Below are 18,166 nucleotides of genomic sequence, written 5' to 3' on the forward strand. Positions count from 1 at the left end.
AAGTCAAGCACTGGAAGTTAGGAAATGCTTATGCTCACCTAATGAGCAGCTCTTTGATATTTTTACTCCTGGGGAAATTCTGCGCAACTGCAATGCAGCAGAAAATTGCCCCCTGCAGAATCCCTTTGCTTCCTTGCAGGAAATGGTTTCTGTGGGGAAGCAAAGAGAAACTGCACCAGTGCTCACTCAGCCCTCATGGCAGCTCAGACACATCTGTTCAAGCAGCTCGGGGAAGAGGGGTCTGGTGATGTCCTGGCCACCCAGGGATCTTAATCCCAGCTTGGGGGGGGGGGGGGGGATGGAGTTGCACCTCCTCCTTCCCTGCATGGAGCAGCCAGAGCTGGGTCAGATCAAGCCCCAGAAACTTCCCCTGGCTGATGGAAGCTCTGCACCTTGAGGGGAGGATGTGCCTGTGTGGGGGTGAGGCTTGGGGGGAGAGTTCCAGGTGCAGAGTGGGGGTGGTGGGGAAGCTCCCTGTACAGTGACCCCTCCCCCCACCCATGCACCTGGAACCCCCACACCAAGCTCCCTCCATTTCAAGAGTTCCCTGCACCCAGAACTCCTTCCCCAACCCCACTGAGCCTCATCCCCTGCATCAGGAGACCCCAGACCCCCACCCCACTGAGCCCCAATTAGCTGCACCCTGAACCCCAACCCCACCAAGTTCCAGTCCCCACCCCTACTGAGCCCTAACCACCTTCACCTCGCGCCCTCCCCCCCCGAGTCTCATTCCCCCTGCACCCAGAACTTCACACCAAGCCCCTGTGCACCCAGATTCCCCCCTGCACCCAGACGGCCCACTGAGCTGCCCACACCCAGACTGCACCACACAGAACCCTGGTACTTTTGAGGGAATTCTGCACTGAAAAATTTAAATTTCTGCAAGATTCTGCATATTTTATTTGTCAAAATAACCCAATATAATCACACCATTTTCAATTATTTTGGTAATTTATTTCAAAATATTTGTCAGCAAATAATTTGAAAATGGTGTTGTTTTGACAAATATACAGAATTGTAAAATATTGTGCGCGGAATATTTTTTTGGTGCAGAATTCCCTCAGGAGTAAATTTTGTTTTCTCTTTATTGTTCAGTATGGGGCCACGCGCCTTATTTACTGCACGCTCTTCAAACCCTGTTGTGAAGACAGACTTATTACTTGCCTCATGGACCTTTCTATGGTGCTCAACTGAAGTCATTGGGAGCTATGTTTTGAACGTATAAAGTGCTATATTATGCTAACTACTCTGAAAAATCAAGTCCAAGGCATCTCAAATAGAGTACCTAAAATTTGTGGCTACTTTTGACCTTCATCTCTCTGTGTCTCATCTTTCTGTCTGTAAATGGGAATAATACCCCTCGCTCATCACACACAGACATTGTGAAAATAGATTAATTAGTGTTTGACTAGTGTACAGTAAATAAGTCCTAGAAACATACATTGACCAACAAGGAAAAAAACTAAATATTGAATAGTTGCTCATTAAGTGAGTACCATCCATCCAGTGCATTGAATGGGGGGGAGGATCCTGTGGTAAAAACTAGTTTGTGATCATGTAATCAAAGACTGTACAATGGTGCATACGCACAAAAGGTCTTGCTAAGTTTGCACAGGCAACTTTAATTCTGGCTTTTTCTAACTTTTGAATGCTTCACTTAACAAATCTGATGTAGTATTTGTACATAATTTATTAGGGTTTTTCAAAATGCAAACTGATAAGACAGAAATTTCGTCATGTGGCATCTTATTGAACCCCCCCCCCATGAGTCATCAGTAGAATAGGAGCCTTTTATATTCACAGCACATAGACTATTGCCACTTGAACTAATGAAGTAACTAATAGCAATAATAAATTATCATTTTCTGTGGGGACCAGCACTAAAAGGTGAAGAGAAACGCACTTTGCCAGTGGATTTCATGGATATTTCCTGACAGTAGAAGAATGGTTAGTCTCAAGAAACCTGGGTTTCTCTTCAGGCTCTGAAGGGGGAGTGTTAGTGGAACATTCTTCTGCCTGTTCCACACCCCTGGCTCCTTGTCCCAGTCCTATTCTTCTTGCCTATCCAGTCCCAGTCTCCATTCTTCGGGCTTCTTGTTCCAGGCCCATTTTCCCTGTCTTCCCAGTCTGCTTGTCCTAGTTCCAGTCTGCTTGCCCAGACAGTCCCAGTTCCTTTCTCCTGCCCCCACCCCCTCCCAGCTCCCAGTCCCACTCAGCCTCCTGCCCAGGCTCCTCATCAGATCTGTCTTCTCCTCACTGCCCATTTCCCTCATCTGAGTCTGCACCCCATCTGCTTGTCAAATCTGTCATCCTTTTCCTCTGCCCCTCCTCCGCCTATTGGTTTACAGTCTCAGTCTCCCCTATCTCCGAATCTGATTTTAGAGACCATTCCCCTGCCAGCTGGTTCCTGGCTTTGACCCCCATAATTTCCACACCATCTCCCAGCCTCTTCCCATCCCCCAGTCAGAGTTTCTCTCCTCCCCGCCAGCCCAGTTTTCCGAGACTCTTTTTGTCCTAAACTATTACTGTCCTACTTTCCCTCTCCCAGTCCAGCTTTTCCCCCCTCCGTATTCATATCAGACCACTTCCTCCTCCCTATTGCCTGGGTGCCAGTAGGGTCATCATTGGGAGCACAAGAAACCGGCCCCCTGCTCTGTTCTGGTGTCTGGACCAGAGCAGTAGGGAGGAGCAGCTATTACAGATTTTGCCCTGATGGCTGGAGCAAGCTCAGTTGCCCTGTAAGGATGGTGATGCAGTCAGGGGAGCACTAGGAGATAGGAGGGATTGAACATACACATTGAGGACTGAATCTTTAGAGAGTTTAGCTGTTAAACTTTTACATGTCTAGTGGGCATGCGTGAACTGCAACTTCAAAGGCTTAGTTTTACCAAATTTGGTTGGATTTTCATGGGGACAGCACAAGGCCCATTCCTGATACAAGATACAAAACACCAAACACTGCCTAATTTTAAGTCTCCGTTCCAAAGCATGAGCTCTTAAAAGAAAAGGTTGCTAGAATTTTTTAACATGTGCATAACAATGTATTTTTATGTCAGCTCATTCCTAGAAATCGCTAAACCATTTTCACTGAAATTTTCAAAAAGATTCAGCCTGTGCCAGAAACCCAGCCTGGGAAATTTCAGCCCAAGTGGTTAAAGTTCGGCATACAACTGAAAAACAGGGTCTTACAGTGTTGGGCAACTTCAATAGGTAGTGCTACCAGATTTTACAGCTGTCTGACAGAATCACATAGAGAAGGGTGGTGATAATGATCCCCTATCTGCCAGCAAGGTGATTTCACACTCTGGTGCAGCTGCAGTTAGCATTACCCCTGCTCTCTCCAGGGTGAATGTGGCCAAAACTGCAAATTAAGCGCCACCCCATACTGCCAGGCTGGTGTAAAATAGATTTAGTGTAAATGAGAATTGGGTCCTACAAGTTTAATGGCAAGTGGCCAGACTAACTATTAATACTATGAATAACACATGAGAACATGCAATAATGGTATGTTCTTGAGTAAAATAATAACTGGCAGCTAAGTGACCCCCTCAGAAACACCTAACTGACTGAAATTATTGTCCAGACATTACGGTCGTGTGTGTGTGTTTGGAAAAACCACCCAGTGTGCATGACAGATCACACCTAGCCAGTCTGTTAAATCCAAGCATGAATGGGTTTATGTGTATGTCCCCCTTTTTGATATTAGTTCAAGAATTCTCATCCACCAAGTAGTAATGTAAGTTGCATCCACATTTGCTGGCAGGAACTCAAGACCTTCTTAGCCTAAAGAGTTAAGCTTTAACGGGTGAGATTTTTTTTTAATTTAAACAAAGTTGCATCACTGCCTGAGCAAATGACAATTGTCCAAATACTGAAGAAACAATACACTGTTATGGTTTGGAGCTTTATCTATTAGGATTAAAGTTAAACGTTTTATTGCTGAATTTCAGCAGGGCATTAATTGGCTGTTAGTTCCTATAACTACCCTTCAAGTTCCTTTAGGTGATCAACATGAAATTCTAAAACCAGAACTTAATAGATTACTGAAAGGAAAGCAAATGGTCTTGAATTAAGTGTGTATCTAGCTTGCGCTGATATTCCCATTGTCAAGCTGTCTGGAGTGGCTCAGGAGTGTGAGTACCAACCAGCCTCAGAGCAGACCGTTACAAACCAGGGCACAAACCTCAAACTGGTTGTACGTTCTATACTTAGATTTCACCGAGTATTAAGTGTCCACTCCTTAAGCACTATAAGAGCTGTAACATGGAGTTAGACTGGAGTACCCAAGAGGACTGTCTATCTTGCCACCTAGTTAAGCCTGCCTTTGTGATAGATGGTGCCTTACACCTGAAATCACAGCAATATTCAGGTTGCTCAGAGTCCGAAAAAAGTCACTTACCCCAAGTCAGTTGTACCCTACATCTCTCACAAAAGACAACTAAGAAAAGAAAAGAAATTAGTTATTTACAAGATTAAAGTAGGTAAATATACATACACAAGAGTTAGCCTAATGATCCAAAAGGGTAACAGAAGATGCTGTAATATGCAAGCTCATATGTCCTTCAGGCCAAGCCCTGGGGAGCTCTTGTTTATGCTTAGAAATCTTCACCCCTCAGAATTCAAGCAGCATGGAGATACAGTTCCTTCCATCAGGGATATTTTACTCCTGGGGGAATTCTGCACCAAAAAATTAAAAATTCTGCACACTATTTTAAAATTCTGCAAATTGTATTTGTCAAACACTACATAATCATGCCAGTTTCAATGTGGTAATTTATTTCAAAATACCTGTAACAATAAAGACACTCACTCATTCACTCTGTACTCCTTGGGGGGGAAGAGAGTGAGTTAAAGAAACGCCTAGGACAACCCAGTTCCTGTTTCTTTTCCACACCTCCAAGCCCAGCTGGGGAACCAGACACCCACAACCCCTCCCTCTGAGTCCAGCCATGGGGCCCCTCTCCCAGCCAATATACCTGAACCTCCGCCCAGCCCCCTCCCTCCCAGAACCCAGCTGCAGGGCCAACCCAGTGCAGACACTTCCTCCCAGAACCCAGCTTTGCCCCTCTCCCCCCAGCCCAGACACCCTTCCCCCTACTGCCCAGGGATCCAGAAGAGGACCCATGCTTCTGGGTCCTATGCTTGTTTGGAGTTTCCTGCGCACCACTCTCTCCTTCCCTCAGGGCATGTTGGGAACTGCAGGTGCCAGGAACCCTCCCGCTCCTCCTCCCCCTCCCCCTCCCCACCCTGCAATGTCTTCTATGTATGACCTGGGCTCTGCTGGGTCCAGAAGCTCCTAGTGGTGGCCAGCAGCACTGCAGCCCATTTCTGTGGGAGAAAGGAAATTATGCGCAAAAAACATTCATTTCTGCAAAATTCTGCATTGTGCAGTGGCATTGGATTCCGCCAGGAGTAATTTACTCTCTCCCCTCAGAATTCAAACTGATGGGATGAGTCCACCTACATCTCTCTTCATGGTGTGTGTGTGTGTGGGAGGGAATCAACAAAGTCTTTGTTCTTTGAGGTTTTACAATGGCTGATTTTGTTTCAGTGGGCCTTCTTGGTGGGCAGGACCAACACCTTCTGTTTCTACATAGCTGTTTGACGACTTACACAATTACAGAGCATTACAATGTAAACACTTAATGTAACCTTATAACATCTGTACTGCATGTTATAAGATGAAATGATTGTAGGATGCTGCATGTATTAAAGTCTAAACACATTCTTATAAATCTAATACATATTTTAACACTAACATACTGGTGAGCGAGACCGGTTTTTGGCTATGCATTTGTCATCTTTCAGTGAGGCCTAGGGGCATTGGCATGAGCTGGCACCTGGTCTGCCAGCGTCACACCCATCAAAATGAAAATTCTCTCCAGTTTAAATGTAAAAACAAATGTGTGCAAATCACTGCAAGTGACAGTATCTCAAAGTACATCTGAGGCCAAATCACAGATCCAAATATCTGTAAACAGAAAGTGGTAGGAGTCTAATCTCCCCACAAATCAACAATGACTGATAGTATGTTGGGATATTATGTGTGGAATAAGTTTATGATTTTAGTCCATACAAAGGACTTAAGAAGAAAACACTAGCACCACAGTATAGGGTTGGATTTTAGGGGATTTCCAGAAAAGTTCTTTCCTGGTTGTCTGTGTGTGTATTGCCTTCTACACTGGAAAGGAAAATGACATGCCAGCAACATGGGAAAGTAGAATAAAGGAAATATGACTTCTTTACTTTGGTTCCCGGTAGCTGTATAACTTTAAGTAGCTGAAAGAAAGAGTTTATATGCTTAGTCTCCACTAGCCTTTTTCCCTTAGTCTCAGACTCCTAGACCTACTTCAGACTTGCATATTTGTAAGTGGTTTCAAAATGATGTGATTTACATTTTGAGGCGCCAGAAGATGATGTGGCTTAAAGTATAAGTAAGCTTACTCTAATTTACACACTCTTAACTCCCTTTTCTTGCTGCTCTTGGCCCACTTCTTTCAGTCCTTCAGTGTATCACTAGTAGTATAGGTGGATGGGACCTCGAATGGGTTTTATTTGGCGTAACATGCATGTTGTGAGAGCGTCTTGAAGTTGTAAGTTTTGAACTGAGACTCCTATGCTCAGATGCCCCTCTGAATTTATACCAGAATATTTGTGGTTAAAGCCACTTAAGAGTCTAAAAAATTATTTTTAGTTACAAAAGAGAGAGGAACTGAACAGCTCAAAGGCTTGGTAATGGAATATGAAACCTTTTGCCCCTGGGTGAGCAGAAATGGTTGTTGCTATTAGATGGATCTTCAGTCTAATTGTTTGTCTCACTGCAGTTGCTACTGGACATATCACAAAAAGCATCCCATCAAATTGCGCTAATTGGCAACTATGGGGTCTCTGCAGAAAAGCACCGAATGGGCCTTAAGAATTATCGAACCTCTTGCCACTGAAGTGTCCCTCCAAGTCAGGGGTAAGGCACATTGGTACAACAGTGTAGGAACCTTGCACTGGCCATCTTGTGTTCTGTCACTAGCTAGAGGTATGGAGAGTCCAGAGCTGTCAATCCGATATCTTTCATGAACACTATAAATACACAGAATCATTAACTGGGGTAGGAAAGCACTGCATCCACTAATACTGTTTTCCTAAGTTGAACATTTAATATTTGAGGAATGAATCAACTGAAATTTTCTTGGCAGAGAGCTCTAAGATGAGCATGAAAGCTATGTAATTTAAATATGTAAAGTAGTCATGCTATTCATGTGTTCTTTTTGTTTGTTCCAGATTGCACAAAAACTGAGGCAGGCACTTGGCCGCTTTCCGGTGATGTAGAAATAAACTGGGATGGATAACGAAGAACAACTCCGAAGTGCTTTTCTGATGTGGGGGCAATGCGACTAAAAAGTTTTAGTGTTTGCCATCCAAGAAACCAAAAAACACCACACCAAAAGGAAAAAAATCTGAATTGCAAAAAAACAGTTAAAATAATTTAAGATGTTTACTGTTCTCCGCATTAGTCTTTGCCAGCCAAAAAAACAAAATCTGAATTGCAGAAAGAGTGAAACTAATTTGATGTTTACTTCTTCAGTCTAAATGCACCAGTTATTTAGGTATATATATTTATCTTGAACACTCTCCCTCCATATCTATCTTTTAAACAAAAGCTGTCTCTTGCTAGAAAGTGCTCTCAGTTGTAGGGCTCGAAATTGTCAAACTAGTCTGCATTTCCATGGATTACAAACAGATTCATGGTTTGTCATTTCTTCCAGTTTACTCTTAACTAGTGTCAGATCATGAGGTATTTTTTTCATTTAAAAAAAGTGAATAAGCCAGAAAAAGATGGTTTTTATTTTTTTTATTTTCCTTATATACCATTCAGCCTTTTGTTGAAATTCCTTTCAGCAGTCATGTAAAGTTTGTGTATGTTTCAGTTGCACACTCAAGATAATCTCTTAAGATTGTTGTTTTGTTGATCATTTTGCTCTATATGGTTATGCTTTCCAACATGTACTTCCAGCACAGTCTCCATAACATGATGGCTGGCAAATTGTTCACTTTTTTCCATAATTACTTAATATTCCGTTCTTGTGGAACAAAGCCTTAGAGCTTGTGTGTGTTGGGCTCTCCCTCCCCTCCTGGCCATGCACTGTGCAAAGAAGAGACATTAACCAAGGAAAGAGCCATTCCAGGAAACTGGAAAAATATTCTTTCACACCAGCAGTCTGACTCCATTAAATATTATTCAGCCATGGGCTACCTCTGATAGGGTACTCAGTGCTGTGTCCTGGCTATCATCTTCCCCTTTGCCATACAGAAGTCAGAGTATCTGCAGAGATGACACTTCCAGTCACTTTTGACCCCAAGTGACAGGAGTCCCCAGATTACTACCCAACTCAGGTTTTCACACAGTACTACAACATGCTACTGGCTCCCATTCAGCTTAAAAAAAATGAATCCACAGCCACTAAAAGGAAGGGGGGGGGGAATTCAAGTGCAAACTGAAGCATGACCTCTGAGGTGTTGAATGAAATCCAGGATGTGTGGCAAATAAGTTATTAAAAATAATACTGTAGGTGCAAATGAGGTATGGTGTTCACGGCACATGAATGGCACAGTTATTGTCTTCACTAACGAAGTGCCACTAAACAACTACACTTTAGGCAAACTTCTGATAGTTACCGTCCAGTATTTCACTTAATGCCACAAGCAAGCCAGGATGCCAAACTGCAGCTTTTGCTAGAATCTTCCCTCAAATATAAACAACTTAAGGAATAATTTATTTTACCCACAAAGCCATGATAAGTGACGGGTACATTCTGTTGATTCTATTGTTGCCTTACTATGTTGTGTATTGCTGTTATTTTTGTGAAATATTTTTACAATAAAAGAAAAATCTGGATCTGCCTGAATAACATGAAAACAAAAAATCACTAAGCCTGAGTCCAGATGCTCTTTAGTAGCACAGGTTTTGTTCATATTTTATAAATACTTTGTTTTCCCTCAATTTAGTTTTCTTCCAAATTCCATAGAGCAGTGTTTGATACAGCCATTTAAATATATGTAAAAATTGTAAAGAATGTGTATAAATGTTTTACACCAAATGTAAGATCTTTCCTGCATGTAGAAGCAACCTATAAAATAAATTGTTACGACGTGTACAGTAAATTCTGAAAGCACCTTTTCAAACCAACATTTTTTCAGCCTTTGTATATTCATTTTTCTGTGATGAAAGTTCTTTGTAACTGGTTCTTAGCTGGGGGGAATTCTTTTACCAAGCTTTGAGCTGACCCTGATGCACAAGTTGCAGGTTGTGCATCTTTTAGTGGAGATGGTTTGGGAATCTAAGCATAAGGTGTGCATTTCCAGTGTGGGGAAGTTGTGTTTGTAACACCTATGTCAGACATATAAAACTATTTAAAACAAGCAAATCTGTTTAAGTCCTAGAAAATAAATTCCTCAGACTAATATATATTTATGTATACCCATAAGACTGTTTTCTTGAGAAGATCATACAGCTTCTTAACTTGAAGATGTAGCGTGAGGTGCAAATGTGTCCTACATTGCTTTGCTTCATCAGGTTATGCAACCTGGCCAGCAGAAGAATGAAAAAGCATCCTCACTTTTTCCATAAAGAATGTAGGAGAGAAGGCAAATACCAGACTACTCAGTTTTGCTGCCTGCGAGTTAAAAAACAGTCAAGCAGTATGTTGGTATTGCTAGAGGAAGGTGGGTCCATGAGAAGGAAGTGGTCTACTGAATGAAAATGTTGGCAGGTTCTTGGCTTAATTAGTTAAATGGGAAACGAGGGGATCATTCAGTTAGTTCGCATCAGGGATTTGGAGAGCACAGCAGTGCAAGACTTTCCTAGCTGTAGTACTAACACTCACCATGCCCACCTGTAAGCAATAAAATGTGAGAAGAGTACACTGCTGTGCAATCACTGCACAGTTTATGTAGTAGGATGAGGCTGAATGATACCCACAGAAGTTCCAAAATGCCTTGGAAATGCATTTCTTGGCATATTATGTTTGTTTTCCTATAATTAATAAATTATGCATCCTATCAAACATTGACAGCTCCATGTGTGTCAAATTTTGAAGCCACTTCCTAAAACATTTAGCACCTTTTAGGAGTTAGATTTAATGCCAGGTTGGTTAACAAATGCTATCCTGTGCAGTGATTTGAGTAGTCCCCCTTTCTCCAAGTGCTAGTGTAGCAAAAATATGAACATAAATGTACAAATGGTTCCTTGGAGAACAGTAGCTGCATAATTTCTTTGTCTGCAATGACATCACAATTCTAAAGGGAAAAAAATACTATTGATGGGAACTTCTCCCCCACCTGCCATAAAGCAACTCTGTACTTAAGTGTTAATAGGCTTACTTCTGACTTCAAAGGGAAATAAGGCCTGGGTAGGGATCACTTCTTCCACCATCAAAATGCAGTAATCTAGGAAGTAGAACATGCCAGCTATTTAACAGTGCAAAACAGCTATGTCCAGGAAGTGAAGAATTTCACCATAAGCAATTGAAACTGCAGGGACTTAGTCCTAGACACCCTTTAAAATTATTCTTGTTTTCCAGGGTAGACTCCACTGAGCCATACTGAGTGTTCTAGAGAGAAGGAAAAACTTTCATGCTGCACAATGGCAAATGAAAGGGCCTAGGACTCTAGATTGGCAGAGCCTACCCTAGTTACTAGAAGTGGAACGTGGCTAGGACACCTATACTACAGCTCATCCCGTAAGACTTTGGCTGCAAGTGCTGTTCTTGGTGAGGTGTAATACAGAGAACCCCCTACATGCCACTCCAGGGGCCTGGTTCAGCACTGACTCAGGTAAAGGTGTGTGCCACTGCTGAATCATCACTGCTTTCTGCAGCACCAAAGAATCCTCTCATGTGAGCACTGACCTCATCTGACCTTCAGGGGGCAAGACATGATGGAATCACTTACTTTAACCTGTTTCCATGTATAGATGTACAAACCAAAAGAGCAGATGGAAATGGAGAACTGCTTCCATGGTAAATAAGAATGTGTTCTTATTTAGCAGGAGATAGCAACAATAACTGTCTTCCTGTGTAAAGTTTATTTCCTTTCTAGATGCTGATTATAAACTTACTCTTAGCTCTGGCAGAGAAAACAGCATGACTGTAAGCTTCACAATCACAGGAGAGACCACCTTGCAGTCTGCCATCAAGGAGCTGCTGTACTTGAAAATAAATGTCCAATATAAATATAAAAGCTTTAGCTCTGATTCAATACTGATGTAAATCGTGAGTTATTCCACTAAAGCTAATGGAGCTAGAGACAGCTGTAAGCAGATTGTGACTAAGGCCTTGGCTACATTTGTGAGTTACAGTGCAATAAGGGCGCCCCGGGCGCACTAGCTCACTACCCATCCACACTGGCAAGGCAAGTAGAGCACTTTGACTCCGCGGCTACAGCACTGCTGGTACTCCACCTCAGCGAGTGGAATAACGTTTGCTGCGCCCTTGCTGGAGCACCACGGTGCCAGTGTGGAAGAGGTGTTGCATTACTGTGCTCTGATCAGCCTCCAGAAATGTCCCATAATCCCCTTAAGTCAAGTGGCTGCTCTTGTCATTGTTTGGAATCGGCTGTAGGAATGCCCGTTGAAAGCTCCATTTCTGACAGCTGGCTGCTTATCTCCTCTGAGACAAAGCAACCATTAGTGTGGCATGGTGTGTATGTGAGAGAGCGAGGCGGGGGGAGGAGGGTCTGCTGCTGTCTGAACTTACAAGACAACATGCTGACATGCTCTCAAAAAACCACTCTCTCTCTTTCCCCCCTATCTATACAACTCACTCCATGCTCCCCCCCCTTGAAAAGCACATTGCAGCCACTTGCATGCTGGGATAGCTGCCCATAATGCACGGCTCCCAATGCCGCTGCAAGTGCCGCAAATGTGGCCACGCCAGCGCGCTTGCAGCTGTCAGTGTGGACAGACTGCCGCACTTTCCCTACTGTGCTCGCCGAAGGCGGGTTTAACTCAAAGTACGCTACAGCTGCAAGTATAGCCATGCCCTTAGAAAGTCAGTGCTGAAAGCAAACGGGAGGGCAGTTCATTGAGATGAAAAAGGGCTTCTGGGGAGGGTAGAGGTTCTGCACCCAGAACAATGAAAGGGTAGAAAGGCACTTTTTATTCCCAGGTGGCTGGCTGTCCGTCCAAGTTCCTGCCTGACTTGTTTATGTTGTGTTAGTGCTACAGCTGTGCTCGATGAGGGTTTTTTTTTAACAATTTGTGAATAAAGAAAGGACCAGGATTGTGAAAAAAAACATGCTGACATTCTGTGAAAACACGCCAGGCCTCGCAGAGAGCAATCCAGAACTGGCGTTAGATCAGACTTTTCAATCTGCAAGTGATTTGACCATAAAGCACTCATTTCCCCATCTGCTGCTCTTACTGACACAGAAGCATACTACTCTGTAAGGAAGTTTCAGAGTAGCAGCCGTGTTAGTCTGTATGCGCAAAAAGAACAGGAGTACTTGTGGCAGCTTAGAGACTAACCAATTTATCTGAGCATAAGCTTTCGTGAGCTACAGCTCACTCCATCGGATGCATACTGTGGAAAATACAGAAGATGTTTTATACACACAAAGCATGAAAAAATGGGTGTTTATCACTACAAAAGGTTTTCTCTTCCCCCCACCCTACTCTCCTGCTGGTAATAGCTTATCTAAAGTGATCGCTCTCCTTACAATGTGTATGATAATCAAGGTGGGCCATTTCCAGCACAAATCCAGGGTTTAACAAGAACGTCTGAGGAACGGAGGGGGAGGGGGGGCACGGAGGAATAAACAAGGGGAAATAGGTTACTTTTTATAAAAACTCAACCATTCCCAGTCTCTATTCAAGCCTAAGTTAATTGTATACAATTTGCAAATTAATTCCAATTCAGCAGTCTCTCATTAGAGTCTGTTTTCGAAGTTTTTTTGTTGAAGGATAGTCACTTTGTGATCAGAAATCAAGTGACCAGAGAGACTGAAGTGTTCTCCGACTGGTTTATGAATGTTATAATTCTTGACATCTGATTTGTGTCCATTTATTCTTTTGCGTAGAGACTGTCCAGTTTGACCAATGTACATGGCAGAGGGGCATTGCTGGCACATGATGGCATATATCACATTGGTGGATGTGCAGGTGAACGAGCCTCTGATAGTGTGGCTCATGTTATTAGGCCCTGTGATGATGTCCCCTGAATAGATATGTGGGCACAGTTGGCAATGGACTTTGTTGCAAGGATAGGTTCCTGGGTTAGTGGTTCTGTTGTGTGGTATGTGGTTGCTGGTGAGTATTTGCTTCAGGTTGGGGGGCTATCTGTAGGCAAGGACTGGCCTGTCTCCCAAGATCTGTGAGAGTGTTGGGTCATCCTTCAGGATAGGTTGTAGAAGTGTCATTCTTGCTGACTTCAGTGGTGCTACTCAGTACAAGGAAGGGTGGCACAGTTGATGAGGGGTGCTTTTTTCTGTATTGTCTGTAAAATGACATCCAACCCTTGTCCCCTGCCTGTTTGCTGCAAGGCTATTTCTTTTAGCTACCCCCCCCCTTTTATTTAACTAGAGGTGGGGGGGGGGCAGGGGGGAGATGCTGAACTCCCACCTTTTGTCTATTATCTTTGTCCACCTAAGCCCTTTTAATGCACCTCTCACACTGCTATCTAGGAAATATCAGCCCTGTATTTTAAAACCAGGGGCATTTTTTCCTGTTCTCGTCTCTTGCCTCTTCCTAGATTTACACTCTTCTCTGTTCTTCAGTCTCCTTTAGCTCATCATCCCATTCCCCAGTGTCTTCCTACCCCCTTCTTTGTTTCCTTCTCATGTTCTGGGAGTGTTGCCAATACTGCTTTGAAACAGTCTATGATCCCAGTTTTACTTCATGCAGAGCACTAATCAGAGGGAGTGAAAGGTACTAAACAATATTGGACCAGGAGACGCCACTTCTGAAATGCGAGATACAGCAGCTCAATGTAGTGAAGCCCCAGGAGTTAGAGAGATCATATGAGTCCCGTGAGATTGCATGGAAACCTTTTGAAGAATGCAGAGGAAATGCTGAAAGCTAAAACACTGCCGTCTCCTAGTGCCATACACTGTGATGTTGGAGCATTGCACTTCCATTAGATGGATTTAACTCTCAGAGAAGTGATCTGAGGATAAATGTACTCCTACATTTGTGAGGAACAACTAAAGACTTCTTCCTATACCATCTTCTACTTTCTCACTTCCCTTCTTCACCACATTAAAGTACAAACTGGCATCAGAAAAGAAGGCTTGGCCCGAGATATTTTTAAATGGGAGCCTTGATGTCAACAGGCGCTACCGGGTGCTCAGACTTCATGACACAAGTCACTTATTTAGGCCCCTAAATACAGAATTAGAGACAACTTTAGGATCCCATTTTTTGTCTTGGTCTTATTCCCTGAACACAGTGAAACCAGTCTTGAGAGACCACTCAAGAGATTGACACAGATCTGCTGTTTCATTAGGGTGACCCTTCATCAAAGTGGAGTAGGACTTTCTAAGCTCTGGCTGAACCACAAGTTACAAGGAATCAACTGGTAAAATTCTCTGGCCTATGTTACGATCATAATGGCCCCTTTTGCCTTTAAAAATCTATAAATCCATTAACTATTCTCAGCATGCTTAGGGCTGCTTCTTAAGCTAAAGGTTGCTCAATAAGGGCTGTCTTTTGTACTAGTTTCTCTGTAATTAGTGAACATGTTATTTTATCAGTAAAATCTTGCCTTTATTAAATGGATTTTAGTTACTCATGAGAACATAAGAATGGCCATACTGGATCAGACGAAAGGTCCATCCAGCCCAGTATCCTGTCTACCGACAGTGGCCAATGCCAGGTGCCCCAGAGGGAGTGAACCGAACAGGTAATGACCTAGTGATCTCTCTCCTGCCATCCATCTCCACCCTCTGAAAAACAGAGGCTAGGGACACCATTCCTTACCGATCCTGGCTAATAGCCATTAATGGACTTCACCTTCAGGAATTTATCCAGTTCTCTTTTAAACCCTGTTATAGTCCTAGCCTTCACAACCTCCTCAGGCAAGTAGTTCCACAGGTTGACTGTGCACTGAGTGAAGAACTACTTCCTTTTATTTGTTTTAGTCCTCTAAATAAGGACAGGGAATGCTCTGTGGATTAACTATCCTGAAACTGCTTCTGAAGGCAGGATCTATTAGCGTCGCCTTTCCACATGGAACTGATTTACCCTAGTTTTTGGGCCCTTCCAAGTGAATTATAATAAATCACCAGAACCGGATGGTATACATTCGAAAGTTCTGAAAGGGCTAAAGGAAGAAGTCACTGAGCTCCTACCAAAGATGTGCACAATTTATTATTTAACACAGCTATGCTACAGGAAGAGAGGAGGGTCACCATCATTGCACCCATCTTTTAAAAAGACATGGAAGGTGACCATAGGAATTACAGATCAGTAAGGTGTTCGTCCCCCGGACCAGGATCAGTACTTGTGAGACTGCTTAAAAGACACTCAAAGTACCTAAATGTGTACAATATGTTCAGACTAATAGGGAGTGTGTATGGGCCAGTCATGCCTCTCTCATCATTCTGAATTCTTTGAAAAAGATTATTTAAAAAAGGAGATAAAATTTGTTTACACTTTCCAAGGATTTTAAGTAACAACTTCCCTAACAAGAGGCTGCAAGGAAATTTGGTAACTATGGTTTGAGTTCCAGTACATCAATTAAAAACTGTTTAATAAAGGAAAGGAATGGGGCAGTCAATGGCCAATTCTCAGCACAGAAAGAGGTTACTAATAGTATGTCAAGGATTGGCCATGTAAGCAACAATAGGACAGCTGAAATTCAATGCAGATTAATATTAGCTATTTCATATTAAAGGGCGCAATTGAAGCTACCTATTCACATTTGGTAGAATGTGTAGATGTGCCTTTGTTAGTTGTAATCCCTCAGGAAAGGGACCGCTCTGCCACTGTGGGCAGATCAGTTACAGTTAGGAAAACTTAAAAAGTTCAGGTGAGATCCTCAACCCCACTCCTGGCATTTTATGCTAGGTAAAAAGTCTGGAGCCTCATAAAGGGCCCTAAAAGACCCACAGCTGGTTTGGGGAGGAATCTCCCACCGTTGGCACTGTGGAGAAAGCCATAAGGGCTCCCTCTGAGGGCCCCCTTGCAAACCCTTGTGTAGGTGGCATGCTTGTCAGCAATCAGGGCCTGCAGCAAAGGGGGTATCCTGGTAACCTCACGAGCACAGCTGAGCTGCAGCAGGGCGCCTGACTGGTTGCACTGCTTGATTGGTTGGAAGAGTCAGCAGATGGGCTCTTAAGCCCACCAGGAACAGTTCACCAGCTGCTTAAAGCACTTGCTCAAGGCTGTGATAGCTGCTGTGCCCACCTTGGTCCCAGCCCTGCTCCTGCCTTTCCTCACTTCAGGTAACCCAAATCTGAACCTGGGCTCCAAATCTTAGCACCCTTGGCTCTGGCATCTACAGGTACTGACTTCTGTTCTAACCACTAGGTATGACTCCTGCTCCTACGACTAGGCATGAATGTCCATATCCCGGTCATGACAGAGAGTTGTCAGGTTAGAGTTACAGCATACAACAGTGAAGAGATTCTGGGCACCGCTGGGGCCACAAGAGCATACCTGGGAGGCTGCCATAACAGACAAGCCTCCAGAGCTATGCGATTTATGCTGGAGGCCCCAGCACAGTCTAGGATCAGGAGGACACAAAGGTAGCTTAAAGCCACCTTAGGGCCCCGCACCCATTCCCCGTGGCTGCCTCTTAAGGTATCTCTGCACAGCTGCTAGGAGTGAGTCTCGCAGCCCAGGCTGACAGACACTAGCATGTGAAAAATCACAATGTGAGTATTCTGGCTTGGCCAGGAGCTCAGAGGCCAAGGTCTACACAGCAAGACCTACACAGCTCTTTTTACAGCACGGATCTCATGTTCTCTTCAACCAAATTCTAAATTCTTTACACCCTTCAATGGAAAAACAGACACATCCCTCCAGGCACCTACCCACAGGGACTCAACTTTTTTCTTTTGTTACACGTAGCATCATCAACAGCCACAGGACAGACTCATGCAGGCCTTTCTACCTCCTACATAGGATAGTCCTGGTAGAACCATACTGGTATGACGCATGTGTACTATAGAAACAATGTAGTGAAACCTTCTGAACTCAGATGTGGGACTAGAACGCACTTCTGGATCTAGAAACATCCTTATCTCCCAAAATGGGAACCCTGAAAGTTTGTGTTACTTGTAGCTACATGAAGGGTTTCGAAAATATTAGCCACTATTTTAACAGTAAGATTTTGGGACACTTTAGTGAAATAGAAAAACCCATCTGTAATACAATAAAACAGCCAAACACTAAACTTGGCTAGTGAGCAGAATAAAAAGCGCATCTATACTTAAATCACACTATGTGCAGTATGAGTAACTGGTGTGTCAGAAATATTCTAACAAGCCAAACTGGTTGTTCAAATATAATAATAAAATAATATAGAAACAGTATAAAAATACAGTATTTCCTCTGTCATCCTCTGTCCTCATCCACTCCTCCCCTCCCTTTTTCTGCACTCAGGATAACTGGACAGCTCTTTAAAATAAGCTGTATTGACGTAGTTAACATTGTTTTCTATAGCTCTGTGGTTTTAACTTGTTCTTGTTCATTTATGTTAATTTCACTCTGCCACCTGCCTCTGATTTCACCATGTACATTTCCTTATAGATTCAATTAAGTTAAATGGCTATAGTGTAATTTGACCCCTCCTTTTCATTTATATGGCTAATTCAGTCCACATCATTCTGATTTACGGGCCAAGTCCTGCAGTGATAACTGGGCCTAACTATTTACCCTAATTGTGAGCTCAACTGTAAAAGGGTATGTGAAAGCTCATACGATGTCACAGTAACCCATAATAACAAATGTTGATGGGAAAAGGTACAAAACGGAGATGGACTCAACTAATCCAAACAAAGAGGCCTACTGACATAACTCAAGGACTGTTAAGATCATGCCTGGGAAACAAGAAAAGTATGGGATCAAATCAGTGAGCCAAAATTTGTATGTGGGAAACCAGATCTAACTAGCAGGCACATGAATGAGGGGATGGGATATTCTATCCACCATTCCCTTAGTGGGTCCTTAAGGAAA

The 18,166-nt window shown here is 43.2% G+C and overlaps 1 protein-coding gene across 2 annotated transcripts in view; it reads left to right on the top strand.

Annotated features, from left to right (window-relative positions):
- Positions 1 to 9,183, top strand: part of SNX9 (sorting nexin 9) — a 99,961-nt gene extending 90,778 nt beyond the window's left edge. For both annotated transcript variants that reach the window (XM_077813265.1, XM_077813266.1), the window contains exon 18: positions 7,276 to 9,183. In XM_077813265.1, coding sequence (XP_077669391.1) covers positions 7,276 to 7,323 — 48 coding nt within the window. In that variant the 3' untranslated portion in view covers positions 7,324 to 9,183. The remainder of the gene's footprint in view (positions 1 to 7,275) is intronic.
- The last annotated feature ends 8,983 nt before the right edge of the window (positions 9,184 to 18,166 follow it).

This window comes from Eretmochelys imbricata, chromosome 3 (genome assembly GCF_965152235.1).
Source record: "Eretmochelys imbricata isolate rEreImb1 chromosome 3, rEreImb1.hap1, whole genome shotgun sequence".
Lineage (NCBI taxonomy): Eukaryota > Metazoa > Chordata > Testudines > Cheloniidae > Eretmochelys > Eretmochelys imbricata.